General features: G+C 43.2%; 1 protein-coding gene across 3 annotated transcripts in view; it reads right to left on the bottom strand.

The window, feature by feature from the left end:
• EGFR (epidermal growth factor receptor) overlaps positions 1-18,652 on the bottom strand; it is a 211,213-nt gene that overhangs the window by 59,692 nt on the left and 132,869 nt on the right. For all 3 annotated transcript variants that reach the window (XM_047850321.1, XM_047850320.1, XM_047850322.1), the window contains exons 2-4: positions 6,923-7,074; positions 5,662-5,845; positions 2,384-2,518 (exon numbers count right to left, since the gene is read on the bottom strand). In XM_047850321.1, the coding sequence (XP_047706277.1) occupies positions 2,384-2,518; positions 5,662-5,845; positions 6,923-7,074 (471 nt within the window). The remainder of the gene's footprint in view (positions 1-2,383; positions 2,519-5,661; positions 5,846-6,922; positions 7,075-18,652) is intronic.

Raw genomic sequence — 18,652 nt, 5'->3', positions numbered from 1 at the left:
CAACTTGATTTGACACACATTCACTTTTAAGTTTCCTTCTAGCACTTACATATATATTCAGTGATTTATTACATATAATATGATTTGGGATTGATATGGATGTACAAAGTGGATGATTGGTTTATTTTAGTTTCCTCTTAAGTAAACCCACCTGATATAACTTTGATTGCCAAACAAATCAACAATAACATAGTGTAGGGGCACCCTGGGTAACCTTTCTGAATCTCAAATCCATTGTCCATGAAATACTTAAATCACCTTATCAGATTTTTTGGCTAAAAATTTAAGAAGACAAGTTCTCAGAAGGTATGTGTGGCCTGAAAAGGGCTGGAAAGGGAAGGGTTTCCCTTTCCACAAGGACAGCAGCAGACTCCTGCACTTGTCGCCGGTCAGGGGATTAATAAGGATGGCCGGGGAATGGTGTTCCTTTTTAAAACAATCATTACAGTTCTGTCACTTTGACATTTTCTCCTTAACAGTTAAATAATTCTAGAGGAATTTACTGGATAATGAATTCTTCCCTTATTTGCTTGAAATGTCATTTCTTCATGGACATTTAATTTAGCAAGGTTTATTCTTACTGTCTTTCTCTTACATATTGGTGGCTTATTGTTACATATCTATTCTTGACCCAATATCCTATCAGATTGCAATTTGTGGCTTTGTTGTATTTGAATCTTGTTATTGCGTGCACCTGTCATTCTTCCTTCCCAACACTTTCTTCCGGGTCTTTCCCATGGTCTTGGTGTGATGGGGGCACGTGTGCCATTCAGGCTGTCTGACCTCATGTACAGGAAACCCATATAAGCCTCACAGCCTTCCTGTGTCAGTTTTTGTTTTTGTTGTTGTCGTCATAAATGTGCACGATTTCACTTCCTCATTGTCCATCAGATAGCTAGGGAAAGGTTAACCTTGATGTGATGGATAACACAAAATCTTGTGTCGTAAAATACAGGTTTCAGTTTCTTGCAAACACAGTAGGTGCCCTGCTGAGTATGTGTGGGAATAATCTACTTATCAAACCAAGGGGCTCAAAACCCATGTTCATAGCAGCGTTGTTCGTAATTGTCAACAGATGGAAGCAACGCAAAAGCGCATCAACTAATGAACGGAGAAACAAAGCATGTGGGATGTGGGTACGTATACACATGCAACAAAATACTGTTCATCCACATCAAGGTGAGAAATTCTGATGTATGCTACAACATGGATGAAACTCGTGGTCATTATAAGTGATCGAAGCCAGCCACAAAAAGACAAAAACTATGTGACCCGACCTGTATGTGCTCCCTAGAACAGCCACACTCACAGACAGAAAGTAGCACAGTGGCTGCCATGGGCTGGGGGCAGGGACGGGGAGTTAATGTTTGATGGGGACAAGGTTTCAGTTTCGTGAGATGAAAAGAGTTTTGAAGAACGGAGGGTGGTGATGATTGCACCACGGTGTGAATGTACTTAATACCAGTGAACTGTATACTTAAAAATGGTTAAGATGGTAAATTTTACGTTAGAGGTATTTCACCGCAACGAACAAACAAACAAATCGGTAAGATTAAGTGAAATCCCCACAAAGGGGCTCCAGTCAATTTTGAAGAGCCGTGTGCGCTCCAAATTCTTTGAGACCAAAGAAAACAACAACAACAACAACAACAACAACCAGAAAAAAACCCAAACAAAAACATGCATCCATGGCATAGTTTAGGGAAACAGAGAAGCAGGAAATGGGGATGGCTTCTTATTTTAAAGGACTGAAAGACGAGGGAGATCAGGAAGGGGGAAGCTTAGCGGAGCCTGGTAACTGTAGGCAAGTGTCTGCAGATTCCCACACAGCACTGCCAGGGAGCCAAGGGGTACAGCCTTGACCTACAGCCTGGCCCCCTGCCAGCCTCTCCCTGGCACGGGGCGCTTTACTGATGAATGGCAGTGACTAGGTCATGGGCATTAGGGGGAATACGGACAGACTCCCACCCTGTGTGCTGTGCCCAACCTTGCCTGAGGCTCTGTGTAGGAGGGCGGAGGTCAGCTTAGTGCTTCCGGAGGGACCTGGCATCACTCTGAGGCTCAGCAGCAAGTCAGAAGCACACAAAAGTTTGGTCTGCCTCCTCCAGCCAGGACGGGAGAACCCCCCATGCCAGGACTCAACGGCCACACGAGGGCTCAACTGTCTCAGGGGTGATCTGCCAAAACAGACTTTCCCTCTGTCTTAAATAGGTGCTCTTCTCGTGGGCAGATCAACTGTCGCTAGATATCTTGGGTTTAGATTAATGTGACTTAAACAATGGCTCAGCTTTCCGCCACCCCCACCCCCTCCCGACCCCAAAGCACCACGGCTCTGTCCCACCACAGGAGCTACACGAAGAGGGGACGTCTGTAGAACACTTACAGTTGCCCACGTGGTTCTGGAAGTCCATCGACATGTTGCTTATGAAATCGTTGTCAACGATATCCCGCCACTGGATGGTTTCCACGTTGCAGAGGACAGGGTTGTTGCTGAACCGCACAGCGCCTTGTAGGATTTCTGCACGTGCAAAGAACCTCAGTCAGCCATCTGCCACGTCTTTACACTCCCACAAAGTACATACGCATTTCTTTACATTTTGGGTCCTGCTAAAATGCCAGTGTGCAAACGAGACTCCCCATAGAGCTTTAGTGGGGGCAGCTGAAAAATGAGTTGATGACAGTGCCTTGGAGGAGTTAGGTTCCCCCCACCCCAAAATGGGCCTTCGATCAGCAAACTATCAGAATTCAGAAATGTGGGGAGGAAGGAAGCTGTACGATGATGTCAAGGGGCAACCAGGAAGGCAGGGCCACGGCAGTCACTCACTGTGGGCCGGGGAGGCCAGGAGAGAGGGCGATGCTGTGAGCTGCCTCTGAGCTCCTCACTGGAGAAAGTGGGGTGGGGGTGGGGTGGGCAGTGAAGGGGTCTGAGAAGAATCTACGTGCATGATGAAGACATGGCAGACACTGGGAATGCAAATGGCATGAAAAAAAAACGTATGATTGTTTCAAAGGAAGAACTGATAGGACAGGAAAAATCAGAGCAGATTAAGAAGAGATTCGAGCGTGAGCAAAGGGAGAGCGTTGCGTCGATGACATTAGACAGAAACAGTGGCACGAAACACTGCAGCAAGAGCTGTGGACCCTGCGAGGATGAAGCACATCTAGTTGCCGACAGGCAAGGGGAGCAGGGCAGGTCACATGATGAGGTCATGCCACAGAAGACCGTGCATGCCATGCGACAGGGCCAGGTACTCTGCTAGTTGATTCAAACACATTATCTTAATTAATCTTCAGAATGGTCCCAGGACTCTCTGTGCACAAAGTACCATCATGGAAAAGGAAGGGGTCTCCCGAAGAAGGGGTCTGAGGCTGCTGGAAAGAATGGCATTTCACAGAACACAGACAGGAGTGGACTCTGAAGGAGCATGGAGGGAGGGCACAGTCGGCTTTCTCTCGCCAGGAGACCGCAGCCAACGTGTGTCGGTGAGACAGGCGGGCATTTTCCTCGGCGGGTGGTGGGGAACAAAGGAATCACGGAAGGAAGGCTGGGAGGTCCAAAGAGCCAAGTTGTGGAGCTTTGGGTATAAAGTCAGAGATGACAGCAGGACCATCAAGAGAGAACATCCGGCCAGGAGGCAGCCAGAGTGGAGAGGACGAATCTCTGATGAGAGGTCAGCACTGGATACGCACACTAGGGGCATCACAGCTGCTGTGACAATCAGGACAACAGACCACGGTGGCAAGAAAGAGTGCACGATGGAAGGTCACGGTGGGGCCGTACAGAGTACCTACGATCTCCAATCACGACAAGGAAAAGGAAGGCAGCAAAGGTGCTGGGCAATTCAGGTGCCCCTGCCTAGGCAGAGAGCACCTAGAAGAGAAAGAGGAGATCCATCTTTGTCATTTCTTTAACTTTCAGTATTTCGTGATTATATGCTTGGTGGTGGGCCCTGAGTTAATTATTAACAACAGTACTTAATATTAAAAAATTCACAATAATTACTTAATAACATTAACGAATCTGCATTTCTACAACCCCATGCCAACCCCAGAAATAATACCAACAATGGGAGTAACTTCTAAGTGCTTTTTCTATGGCAATCCACTTAATTTTCTCAACACCCCTAGGATGTGTGCTACCATTGCTACCCACATTTTTAAAGAGGAGGAAACTGAGACACAGAGAGAATCTGCTCCAGGGGCATCTGGCTGGTGAGTGATAGAGGCAGGGGCTGGAGCCCAGACAGTCTGGCTCCAGGGTCCGCGCTCTTAACCACATCTGCCTGTCACCATGAGATAGCATGAGGCCAGACAGGCAGATTGAGACACGCTAAATGCACATACTCTTTCGCAAAATGTGTAAATAGCACAAATTAGTATTAGCGTAAACACAGACCGTGTGCGTGGGCGCTCTGAGCAGCTAAAGCGGTGGGTGGAAAGTCTTAGGGCGGTTTTATAGAATGGCCAAACCAGGAGCCCCGCTCGTGTGGTGTGCCAGCCGCCCGCACGCCCGGGTTTGGATGTGTTGGCACATTCCAGCACTGTCGCCTGTCAGGCCTCCACCGTCCCCAGGTCTCTGTCTTGCATCCTCTGCTGTCACCCCCGCTCCCCTCACTTTCCTGGTGAGCCCCCTTCCCATCAGAACTGCACTGCATGTGGGAAGGGTAAGGACTCTGGGGGCAGACATTTGGTGGCCATTCCTGGCCATTTTTTCACTAACTTGGGACCTTAAGAGAGTTACTTTGCCACCATATCTTTATGTATAAACTGGTGGGAGTTTAAACGCCTGCCCTGAGGGGAGGTGGTGAGCACGGAGTTCCTGATTTAACATGAGCGGCACCGTGCCTGCCACATAGCGAGGGCACGGTCGTCATTATCTTCGGTTTTGTTTAAATCCACTTCCTGTCTCTTCTATGATCTTCCTTAGTTCCCACTCAGAGGATCTTCACAAGTGTGCTACTCAGAGGAATTCAAACTTCTTCTGTAATCACGTCATTCCCTGCCCTTAACTTACAGATGAATTTCTGTATAACAGCATTATGCCAAACACGGTCTCAAATAGGGGTTGGTTTTTAATGTGTATCCCTTATACCCGAGGTCCAGGTAGTAAGATAGGCAGTTTATTCACTCCCTAGGCACAGAAAGCCTGCATTCCAGCCAAGGTCGTCTGGATATTTTTCCATGAATATAAAGGAAGTGGTACCTGGCTTAAATCTTCTCTTAACATTCATCAGCTACCATCTTCTTAAAAACTTCCATCTACTGTATCTTGCACACAGTTGGCACTCAATACCTTTGTATTTGATGAATAAAAGTCTTCTCGAGTGGCATTAAGAAAGGTGACAGGTACACTGAGGGGATGCCTGGGTGGCTCACTTGGTTAAGCATCCAACTCTTGATTTCGGCTCAGGTCATGATCTCATGGTTTGTGAGCTTGAGCCCCGTGTGGGGCTCTGTGCTGACAGTGTGGAGCCTGTTTGGGATTCTCTCTTTCTCCCTCTCTCTCTCTGCCCCTCCCCTGCTCATGCACGCTCTCGCTCTCTCTCTCTCTCTCAAAATAAATAAACTTAAAAAACAAAAGAAAAGAAAAGTGACAGTTTTGCTGAGTACCACCTGAGTGGCTCTCTGCACCCACAGCCTCCCTGTACCCTGGCCTCTCACCGTGTAAGTTTCTCATGGGCAGCTCCCGCAGTCCGGTTTTATTTGTGCCATAGTTGGATAAGACGGATAAGGCATGGGTGTTTTCATAGAGCACATTTCCTCGGATGATCTGCAGGTTTTCCAAAGGAATCTTCTCCACTGTGTTGAGGGCAATGAGTACATAGCCGGCAACCTCTTGGATGGTCTAAGGAGAGAAAACATGAACACGTTATTTCTCTTGTGCAGAAGTCAAGAATGCAAGATCTCAAATGGGTCAAGAAAGCCCAGGGCACCTACGTGAGCTATGCACATGAGTGCTGACAAACATAAAGCATGTAGATAACTACAGTGGGGACATGGGAGGTGACAGAATTTACGATGACTCCTGTACTTTCACCTCTTGAGCCAAAGGGCAATGTACATTATTCAGGAATGCTGTGACTCATTTTACTTGGTGTTCAATGTACTCAGAAGAGAATGAAAAAGTTTTATTAATTCATTTTGTGTCTTTCTTGCATGCTTTCTTATTAGAAAAAAAGAAAAAGGAAGGAAGGAAGAAAGGAAGAAAGGAAGGAAGGAAGAAAGAAAGAAAGAAAGAAAGAGAGAGAGAGAGAGGGAGGGAGGGAGGGAGGGAGGGAGGAAGGAAGGAAGAAAGAAAGAAAGAAAGGAAGGAAGAAAGAAAGAAAGAAAGAAAGAGAGGGAGAAAGGAAGAAAGGAAGGAAGGAAGGAAGGAAGGAAGGAAGGAAGGAAGAGAAAGAAAAGAAGAAAGAAAGGAAGAAAGAAAAGAAAGAGAAGCCCAGAAGGAGGCCAATCAAATCGAAAGTTCAACTATCACCAACATCTGAAGCCTTCCCAGCTGGCTCCTATTGGCTCACAAGAGGCTACTGTGAAATAGCTGGGAGATTTGTGAATTGGTGTCACTGAAACCAACCAGAGTGGAAGTATTTACACAAAGGAAATAGACAAATGGTACAAAACAGGACTTTTTTTTTTTTTAAGAGCCAATATATCAGGATACCCCAGCTAAAGCACTGGTTAAACGTTTAATATCAGTGTCTATGATGATAGAGGAGCGTCAGGCTAGCCTCCTTCTCTTTGACATTATTTCGTAGCTCTAACTTCACACCAGCTGGTGAAGTGGCTTTCTGATAAAACCTGTAATTGGCCCATAATTGCCATGGCAAAAGCATATAGACTTCCAGTTAAATTCTGTCAAGGTCTTTGTCTACTTCTATTTCCTTCCATCACATGTGGGTAAGACAGTCAAATTCATCAAACTAACTTTTAAGAAGGAAAGGTCATAATTCCTTTGCATGTAGGTGATTTCCAAATTCCCAAGGACCACCTCACAGTTATTAAACATCCTCTGCAGGCTGAGAAAGTGGTCCTCAAAAGTGCCCAACTGGGTGAGCCGGTTACTTGTGCCTTGGCAAACTGCAAAAGAACAAAAGAGAAAAAGATATCACATGAAATGCCAAGTAGAGTAGCAGAAATAACATAAAATGTTCACAAATTTCAACAAACTTTGAGAGTCTCAGTGACTTACAATATTAATTCTGGTAAAAGGTCACTCAAGACAAGTATGGCCAAAAATGTTTATCTAAGGTATACAGTTCATAACAAGAGACAGCTCATCCCTATAATGCATGGAATCTTTATAAAATGTTAAAAATTCAAGGGGAAACGGGAAAATTCTATGAAAATCTTTAAGACACAATAGTCTTTTAGAGCTTCGGTAGACAAAAACATATGTATCATTAGATAATAAGATAATTACAATGTTGAATTAGTAACTATACAATGAATGTTTTACATTACGAAAAAGACAGACTATCACATTACTGTGAGCCCAAAGGATATTTACAAACATAACATACGCTAGCCGATATTTTCTGACCGCGGTGTTGTACAACTTAAAATCAGTGACAAGAGTGTAAATTAAAATCCAACTGGCCAGAGATTAAAAATATTCTTCTAAACTAATGCATCAAAGAATAAATCAAAGGCCTACTTATACATCTAGAAAATAATGAAATGGCAAAAACACACTCAGGTACTGAGAAACCAATACGTCCTTCTATTTGTCCACACTCTATGTGAATCCACGGTGGAGACACAATTGTACACAGTCCTGGCATGCTCACCTCCTTCATGTTTTAACTTAATACAAGAAGTAAAATGGGGGACAAAGTTAGACTATGGAAATACACTTGACAGTCTATATTTAAAAGCAAAGGAGATTATAATAGTCATAGCTCTTTGAAAGGCATGTTTGAGCAAGTATAACAAAACAAAGAGGTTTGGGGCTTTTGAAGCAGGGAGCTTGTTAAGCGACTATACTTTGAACCAAAATTATCATAAGAGTGAAGAAATATGGCCTCTGGCTTTGGAGGTTAGATTCAGAACTAGCCAGGTTCTTCTACATGTGCGAAGGCATGGCTGCAATCCGTAACCAGGTGGCTGAACGCAAAACCAAGGCCAAAGTCAATATGCAGGTACTTTCCTCGGAAACTCTAAATTTACATTTCCATTTTATAGATGTCTTTGTTCCCTCCCATGGGAACTGCTCCGAAGGGCACCATCTGACCGTCTGCCCTCACATTTTGGTGCCACGGCCGTGAGCACATGTTGAGACACCACATTCTCAACCCAAAGCATTTACACCAATATTAAAAATGAAGCAATCGCCACATCCTCTGCAACTCCGTGGGGATTTCCCTCCTCTGCTCTTCTGTGGTCTCATTCAAATCTGGCGGTAGAGAGAACGCTCGCATGGGAACTTCGACAGTCGACAAGACTAAAGCCCTATCTACTGGCTCCAGGGGCAGAATGATTCCATATTTCTTCCAACTATAACACTGGATGGACCCAACATCTCGGGGCTGCTTTCACTCAGGAGTATGGGCCGCTCTGATTGCAACCTCACTTTGGGACAGTTGTACACAGTTGGGGCCAGACTAATCACATAGATGGGGCCAGACTGCTTTCCCAATTCCAAGGTCCTTAAAGATGCCACCACCAATGTAGGTATGGGGTTGTGACAATAACCCATGACCTTTCAGTCGACACACGGGTAAACAAAAGCTGCTTTCCCTGCTGGGAGACTACGGTCCCTAAATTTCATCCTAACTGATTGGCTATCCTTGAAGTAGCTCAGTATTGGTCACGCCTTCATCCCAGCCAGGTGAACAGCATCCTAGAACTCAGGGTTGGAGTGCGTTTCAGAAGAGTTTCTTCAGTTCGCAGAGAAATGAAAAACAGTAACGATTGCTCTCATTTTAAATGATAAAGGATTTCAGCTTGTAAATTTCTCTCAGGGGGCGCCCCGGGACTTTTCATTACTAAATCAATGACAAAGTAACTTTTGTCAGTAAAAAAAGAAAACATGCCCTTTAAGTTTAGCCTGTTACATCATAGCAAAAATAATTTCAAAAATGCTGTATTTGTGCTTTCATTCAGTCATTCAAAAAAGTGCCAAATGAGCTCCTAAAATATTTGTTTGATGAATCTCTACCATCATCCGTCATTGTTTACAATTAGCATGAACTACTTCTATATTCAGAAAACCAGATGCTGCTATATTTGGAAGCAATAGCAGCATTGCACAATATTGATATGAACCTTTATTCATAAAACATTTTGGGAAGCAACTAGACAACTTGTGTAAAGAAATAAATATGCTTCAAAAAAGCTTCATGCAAAATGTTTTTTTTTTAAATGATGGCAAAAAAAAAAAAAAAAAAACAACCGCAAAAAGCCCTAAATGTTCAATTGCCTGTCACGTGTATTCTTGAGAAGGCAGCTGATACGCTGCGTGATTCAGCGTAAGACAAGTCCGTCTTGAATTCTATTCCAGGATTAATTACTAAAGGATCAAGAGAAATCATTACAAAGGTGTTTCTTCAGGGGCTTTCTCCTGCCATGTGCCCCAAAGGGGATGACAGTGTCCAAGTGAAATCCAGAGTGACAATCAGAATGATTTGACCTAGGTTTCCTGATTCAACAAAGCCTAATCTTTGCTCTCTATTTATACCAAATGTCTCACATTATGACTATAAAGCAATGGAAAGATTTAAATGAGACCACTCAATTAGTAAAATTGTTATGTTTTAAATCACAAAGCAGGCAGATTTAAGACAAAACTGCCAAGAGCAAGAGCTTTTAAATTCATCCAGGAGAAAGTTTTTGTTTAGCCACTTCCTCATGATGTGACCCTGGATGACTTTAAGCTCTCTGCGGCAGGCTTTCCTCAAGTAGCAAACGTGGTGAAACTAATACTGACCTTCAGAACTGTTTCAAAGGCTGAATGAACACAAAAGCTTTCAGCTTTCTTTTGTTAAAGTTAACTACTGAGAACTGTGTGATACAAGATGCAACTGCACAGATGTTAGTGGACCTCTGTGGACATAAACTTGCCCGAAGGTATTGCCTGAACTGGGAATATTTGTATCTGCAGATAACCTGACTCAAATATTGGGCATTAGATTACTCTGTCTGTAGAATATGTATCAGAAAAGGAAGGGAAAGAAAAGGAACACGTTTAATGATTTCATTAAAATACACATTGAGGGGCGCCTGGGTGGCTCTGTCAGTTAAGCATCCGACTTCAGCTCAGGTCATGATCTCGTGGTTTGTGCGTTCAAGCCCCACATCAGGTTCTGTGCTGACAGCTCAGAGCCTGGAACCTGCTTCGGATTCTGTGTCTCCCTTGCTCTCTGCCCCTCCCCTGCTCGCACTCTTTCTCTCTGTGTCTGTTTGGTATCACTTTAGGGCTATACATTTGAAGCCAAGATAATTAAAAGTGTATCCAGCTCCATACAAAATGCTATTGATTTGCTCTACCTCTTACAAATCTGAAGACAAGTTCTACTGAATCAAGAGCAGCAGTCCCTGGGACACAGGCCCTACAAAGCACTTGGCTTTTCATCCTCCAGTGTTATTATGACGATTCATAAATGGGCAGACAAGCTGAAAGAAAGATATAGTGTGAATATCCTTAGATTAGCCTTGTATTCATTTTGTCACATATCTATCCATCTTACTTTTTTTTTTTTTTTGATGCATTTTAAAGTAAGGTATAAATGTCAGTACATTTCACCCTGGCATACCACTGATCACAGCTCAAGATTAATTTACAGCTATTGTTGTTGTTGTTGTTGTTGACATCATCCACAACTGTGCAACATCCACAAACTGTGAGGTAATCAACCGTAAGTATAGCATTTGAGAGTCTCAACAAATGCACACACCCACGTAACCTGCACTCCTACCACCACATAGAACATCATCCCTACGGGGCCCCCTCATGCCTCTTCCCAGGCAATCCTGGCCCCTGTATACCATAAACCACACGGTGATTTGTTTTCACTAAGAACAGTCCTGCCTATTGTAAAATTTCATATTAATGGAATTACATAGTCTTGCCCTTTTGTGTAAGGCTTATTTCATAGTCTACTATTTAAAAAACATTTTTTTAATGTTTATTTTTGAGACAGAGAGAGAGAGAGCATGAGTGAGCGGGGGAGGGGCAGAGAGAGAGGGAGACACGGAATCCGAAGCAGGCTCCAGGCTTTGAGCTGTCGGCACAGAGCCCAACATGGGGCTCGAACTCATGAAATGTGAGATCATGACCTGAGCTGAATGGACACTTAACCGACAGAGCCAGCCAGGCGCCCCGAGACAAGTGTTTTATGGGAAGTTATCTGTGTATTATCCTTGGGCATCTAAGGCTGATCCACAGTCTGGTCGTTCTTTTTCTTAAGAACCCCCCAGTTTATCTTAACTGAAAATAAAAACAATACGCCTGCTTGAAGTCTTGGATCCCCCTGACTTTATGGGTTAGGGCCTGTGGCTTTCCCGTGTCATTATGGGGGTGGACACCTCTCTTTCCCCACAAGCCTGGGCAACTATGTCCTGCTGATTAAGACACAACATTAAAACAAGTTTCTCCAGATTTTCCCAAACCCACTTAGAGACTTCTGAAATTGCCTAAGAAAATTTATAATTGTCTTAATTTGTTGTTTTCTCAACTACATATTAATGTTTGCCAAAGCAGTTGGGCTCTTGTAAATCTCTCCCCTTGGCCTCCTAAATTATCTCTGCTTTCATCCATGCCCCATTTTCCACAGAACACCTTATTTTGAAGCAGAAATCACATCACACTATTCCTTGGCTTGAACCAAAAGCTTCCCAGTGTAATTGGAACACAGTACAAGCTCCTTTCTCGTCAGCGTGCCTTCTCTCAGCCTCTCACTGCTCACTCCCCTAGTTCTCTCCAGCTGGCCCAGTTCTGGCCCACTTCAGGGCTGTCCCATCTGCCCGGAATGTTCTTCCATTGCCCTCCAGATGTGTGCATCTTGGCCTCCCTTTTATCATTGGGATTCCAACTCAATGGCCATCCTTTCAGAAAAGCCTATCCTAGAACCAGATCAGCTTAAGTATCTACCATTACATTCTATCACGTCACCCTGCTTTCTTTACTTCTTAGTAAATTTATCACCACTTAAAATTATTGTTTCTGCAAATATATATATTTATTCATTTATCTAGATGGTGAAGAGAGGTGGACTTTGTATAGATATATGGGTATCTCGTTGCCCTGACTACTGTGAGACGTGCACATGTGTGCCTGCATGTTTATTTTCGGTGGGAAAGCAACGGGTGGCTGTGTGATCATAGATGACAGAGATGTGACCGTGAAAGTCTTACATGACTCGACATGGGTCTCTTTGCCTTTATTGTTTCCAAATGTCTGATAGAGGAGGTGGAGGCAGGATGTCTTACGAGAGGGTTTGTCCTCACAACCTTCTAGTTGGTCACCACAAAATCTTTCTAGTCTAAGTAACATATTTGATTAAGCCTTAAAAGCCAAAGGACTTTTTTCCACTTTCATGCTGAAGAGGTTTAAGGAAATCCCAAATAAGATGACATTTATACACTGGATTTTAAAATACAGAAGAAAAAGGGGCGTCTAGGTGGCTTGGTCGGTTAAGCGCCCAACTTCGGTTCGGGTCATGATCTCGTGGTTCGTGGGTTCGAGCCCCGTGTCAGGCTCTGTGCTGACAGCTTGGAGCCTGGAGCCTGCTTCGGATTCTGTGTCTCCCTCTCTCTCTGTCCCTCCCCCACTCAAGCTCTGACTCTGTCTCTCAAAAATAAGTAAATGTTAAAAAATTTAAAAAAATACAGAAGAAAAAGATCATCAGAGAACTTGCCAGAGGTTTTATCATATCAGAACTGCTCATTTCTTTTGCCTTACTGAAACTGTATTGTGGTGGTAATTTTAAAACGTGTACATATGTACATCTCAACTATGCTAAAAATGCCCAGAAAATACACCAAGTTGTTAACGATGCTCTTTTATGAACAGTGGGATTCTGAGTGTTTTATTTCTTCCTTATATTTTTTCAAGTTTTCTGTAGTGACCATACATTCCTTTATAATAAAAAAATACCAAGGGGAACATTTGCAAAAATCCATGTTGAAAAAAGCCAAAAGAAAGACATTTTAATAAAATACATTTTTAGAGGAGCAATGATCGAGTACAGCTACGAAGATCCACAAAGTTTTGCATTATCCGTGTTAAACAGCTTTATAAAAGTGCTTTAAAAATTAGAAATAATTGATGAACGGTGAAGTGCTAGACAGAGAAAATGCTAGAAGAGAGAGTAAGCTGTAGATTATTCACCTCATTGTTCTGAATAGCTGCATACTGGAGCCCTTGGAAAACACCATGCATTACACAGAGATAGTTCTGTTACAAACAGTGATGGGCTTCTCAAATTTCATTTTTTCCCTGATCTATAAATTTATTTTTTACATTGGTTTTGGGGAGCATAGGGTAAATTTCTCCCATGGAAAAATATTATAAATTATGTTTACAGTACCACACTACTCTATGAAACTGATTTAACTCACACAACAGCTTGTAATGGGAACACAGAAAATCTATGGTTGAGCCATAATAAAATACTTGGGAAAACAATAAAAGTAAATACAAAGTAGCATTTAAATTTTCATTGGAGGTGGGGCACCCGGGTGGCTCAGGTGGTTGAGCATCTGACTTCAGCTCAGGTCATGATCTCATGGTTCGTGAGTTTGAGCCCCGAATCAGGCTCTGTGTTGACAGCTTGGAGCCTGGAGACTGTTTTCGATTCTGTGTCTCCCTCTATGTGCCCTTCCCCCGTTCGCCTGTCTCTCAACAATAAATAAATGTTTAAATAAATAAATAAATAAATAAATAAATAAATAAATTTTCACTGGGGGTTTAACCAAAGGTTTTGTAGGTTTTGTAGAAGGGGAAAAGTCTCTAATTTATTATGAAGATTTTTCCTTATTTTCCAAAACTTTATATTTTATCAGTAGTTCGTTTGTCATATTTGATTTTTAACTAACCAGCAGTTCTCAGCTTGCAGGCATCCAAAGATAGTCATCAAGCTGAATTTGAATCTACATTGCAATTTGGAAATGCATATGTAATAGTCAAAAAGTCCTCCTGAGTATTGGATGATCTACCAAGCTCTGGCATATCCAATACAAGGGCAAACTACAGTCACTCCAATTAAGTTATCAAGCAGAAGATTTTAAAATAACATCTCTTTTATTTTTGAGTTAGGGAAGAGAACACCAAAACTGGTTGATTTCCATTCCCATGACCCTCCTCCTAGCCACTAACATAATCCCAAGCCAAGTGTATGATCTTTAAACAATATGTGGAGTTGGGATACCTTTGTATAGTGTGTTCAGTCTCCTGGGAATTAACTAATGGGTCCGAACCTCAGGAAGTCCAGTTCTATGACAGACCGTGGAATATGCTTCCAGTGACATCAAACATCTATCAGAGTGACGATGGCGATAGTATCCTTATGGGATGGTCTCCTGCCAGTTAAGTCTCTGGGTCTCAGTGTCCTGACTGGTTAAAAATGGGACCAACTCAGCATAGTTGACCGGGTAGGGTGAGCAGTAATGAGATCATGGACACAGAAGTACTTCATAAATCACAACTCTCTCAAAATATAAATTATGTCTGACACTGAAGCTTCATCTTAGCAGTATCCACAGCAACCAAACCTTTGCAATCTATTTCTGCCTATGTTTTCAATGATACCAACAAACTATTTTTCCCCCGGGGGCTTAAAAAATTTTTTTTTAAAAATAGACTCAGCAGAATTGAGGAGTTGTGTTGAAATCTGGGATGCTTTAAAATTCTGGAATAGGGGCACCTGGGTGGCTCAGTCGGTTAAGCATCTGACTCTTGATCTGAGCTCAGTTCTTGTTCTCAGCGTCACGAGTTCAAGGCCTGCGTTGGGCTCCTCACTGGGCGTGAAGCCTACTTAAAAAATAAAATAAAATCCTAAGGTAAAATCCTGAAATAAAAGTCATCACTTCTCATTGTTACAGGATACTATCCAAAGATTGGCCCTAACAATGGAAACTAAGTATCTTAAACCACAGGGCTTGGCAATCCATTCCATTTTTTAATAGGTAGTTGAATGGCTAGTCAGAGATGAATTTGACCTACATTGTTGGACTATGAGAAACTGATTTGGATTAAAAATGATTTCATAAGGCAATACTCATCCATCTTTTACTCATTCAATCCAATAAATCTCTTTTGAACACCTACTATGTGTCTGGCAGCACTCTGTCTTGGTGGCCAGTGTCTCTGTATTTTAAACATGGTGACACGTACTGAACACAAATCCACGGATGGAGGAATTATGTGTATCAGATTCTCTATCAGCCTCTACATCAGGTTATATAGAACTAGGGTTGTAGGTGGCTAACATATACCTTCACTGAATGCTGGATGCTGAGCAGGGCACCCTGAAGAAAAGAGAGCACTGGATTTGGTTTAAAACCTCTCCATGTGAAAATATAAACAATAGTGAATTTAGTGTGTCTGGTTTTTCCTTTCTAGAGATATCATGAGTAAGTTCCTCCTCTCTGGCCCGAGCTCTGTTTTTCTAATCTCCTAGCTGGGGATTATTGCTGACTCATATTCAGGGGCTCTCTCTTCACATATAAGAATACTTCTGAAGTGACTAATACCACTTCCCTTCCAAAAGTCTGGTGGCCAAGCCGCCGCTTGCTTATATCCTTTGCCTCCACTGCAATTTCATACTTCTGACCTATTTCTTCAGAGTTCTGTTGCCTTCTCAGACCTACCAGTGCAGGGCAGTGCAGAGTCAAGAATAACATTAGCGTGTGACATCTGCACAGTCCTTCAGTTTTCAAAGCTCATTCTCATGAAGGCTGCCCTAAAACCTGCCTGTTCCCTGGATGAGGAAGAGCTGTGGCAAAGCCATTACCATAGAAGAACCCACTGAAAGGATGGGCTTGCCCATCTAACTCGTTGTCTGCCACACAGACGATGAGGGGACTTGAAGGGATGGGGCAGTAGGGGGTGGGATGGACGGTAAAGGTTACACAAATGATTGCCACCGACGGTAAGCCCAGAGAAGGGCTGGTGGAAGAAAGTGGAAAATAGAAAATTCCAAGATGGGGTTGGTGTCAAGGACACTGCTTGAAAACCGAGTTTCAAACCTGTGAGAAAGTCTACCTCAAGACTGCCCTCATTTTAGCGCCGCCTTTCAATTCTGACTTAGGTGGACTCTGTTCAGTAGAGAACTGGTAAGCAGAACACAGTCTGAAAGGCGAAGGCTGGGTGAGAGCATGCCAGAGCCCTCGGTGTGCTTGGTTGGCGACTTACTACGCCTTCAACAGCTTCTCATAGTAGAGTCTAGTGTCACATCTCAGGGTGCAGCTTTTCTCTCCATAGATACAGCCTCACAATCTATGTCCTTCTCAGCAAGGTGACAGGGAGGTGAAGTGAAGCCGGGCTGACAAGATTTCACTCCTCTGGGCACAGTCCTCACCCGACTCACATACCTTCTGTTTTATATTCTGCCCAGGTCCGCGTGACTCACCCCCTAATGACAAAGGGTGAGTAACATTCTCCACATTGGGCTATTTAGTGGCTGGTTGAGTTGTCCCTCCAGAATTCATCTGAATGCCATGCATGGCTGAGAAGCATCATGGCAAGGTAGAGTCCTCACCCTTAGGTGTTGCTACAGCCTCTCAGTAAGGGTTCAGTCCCCAGTGCTCTGTGATCTTCACCTGGGCCACGAGGGCCTGGGTGTTCTTTTGTTCACTCACTTAGTGAACTAAAGCATGTTTCATAAAATAGTATAAGCACAGTGGCCAAGAATGGCTCAGAAGTACTCACCGCCCTGAGGGAATATATTCGCTCTTTGGGGAGATGACACATGAAATTATCACAGGATATCCCAAAGATACTCAAGGTAGAGACATACTAAAGGAACACAAGTCAAAAAGCAGAGAAATCGCCAATCTGGAGTCATCTGGGGAAGGGATTCCAGTATCCTTTACTACCAAGCAAATGGAAACATGACACTCTTTTACTTACGTTCGGAGTAAAAGAAAAAGTTGCTCACAGGTGCCAGGTGATGAGCCTGGTGACTACCATACACAGTCCCACAATATACCACACCTAGAAAATCGGGTTTCTTCCATTCCTATCTGTTTTTCTGCGTTCTCCTCCTCGGGGTCATTGCCCGTATTCTAATTTGGGGGTACAAGTGACCCTTCCTGAGGTTGTTTATAGTCATTTTTAAGCGTCATGTCTCCATCCATTCTTACTGAACAAAATTCTGAAAAAGATTCATAATTTGCAAGGAAATAAAAGGTTTCCAATCCAAAAACAGGGGACACAGATCTTTTTGGCAAGAGTTTCTCTGCAATTCTATGAGGCAATTCATGTCTACCCCTACCCCAAGATGGCTTAAATGTTCTTTTAAACTTTTTCCTCTATTATTATCCATGTTTTTAAAAAATCAGTCTGCAATGCACAATTTTTTTTAAGTCTGTCTCTAAATACACACACATTTGGAGTGCCTAGGTGGCTCAGTCGGTTAGCGCCTGACCCTTGATTTCAGCTCAGGTCGTGATCTCACAGTTTGTGAATTCGAGCCCCACACTGACAATGCGGAGGCCTGCTTGGGATTCTCTCTCTCCCTCTCTCTCTTTGCCACCTCTCTGCTCGTGCTCTCCCTCTCTCTCAAAATAAATAAAAACTTAAAAACATAATTTGAAAAGTTTAAAAAAAATAAATACACATACATTTAAGTTGGTTTACCAATAAGCATTAGAAAAAAACACAACACAGAAATAGCCACCACCACCCCTACAAAAAAACACAAAAAAACAAAAAACAAAGCAAATGACAATAAAAATTGAAACAAGGGAGCAATCACTAAGACACCAGGAAAAGGCCATTACGCCCACGTTTCCTCCTTAAAACAGTCCCAGCTCTCCTCCGTCCCCTCCCCTAGGCAGCACCTGCCATGGGAAGGTGTGACTAGCTCCTTAGCTAGCCTGCGATCCCAAAGGTGGCTCTCGCAGAACCACAGGCAAGCCTGGAAATGAAGTGCATGGAGATCAAAGGGCACTTCTACCCGGGAACCTCCAGGAGCAAGGGTGGATCTGGAATCTGCCCTGAGCATCGACATAGAACAATCAGTGCCCAAAGGAGCAGGGGGAAAGGAAGCATAGATGTTGGAGGCAAAAGGAAGCAGAGCCATTTTATAGGGGGTTCTTGGGAGACAGATGGATTTGGGAGACGGGGTCAGAGTACAGGGGGCTCGTTGGGGTGGGGGGTACAAAGCGGACACAACTGACGTTTCCAAGCTGCTTCTCCGTCTGAGCTAGCACTGTGCTACTTTGGGGTGGAATTGTTCTCTGTGTCATCATCTCCTCCCTTTTGCTGCTGGGAACAAATGAGAAGCAGGGAGCGGAAGAAAAATAATCTGCTTACAAAGATTAGTGGCTTGATTTCACTAATGAGGAGAGTCTCCCGCTTGCCTTTTTTTTCAAGTTACTGAAACATACCAGGACCTCAGCAGAACTGTATGAACCAATATTTCACTTTTATGCCATAAAGGATTTGAAAAGTAAAATAAATAAATAAATAAATAAATAAACAAATAAATAAATA

This window comes from Prionailurus viverrinus, chromosome A2, assembly GCF_022837055.1.
Source record: "Prionailurus viverrinus isolate Anna chromosome A2, UM_Priviv_1.0, whole genome shotgun sequence".
NCBI lineage: Eukaryota > Metazoa > Chordata > Mammalia > Carnivora > Felidae > Prionailurus > Prionailurus viverrinus.
This window is presented reverse-complemented; position numbering and strand designations above follow the sequence as displayed.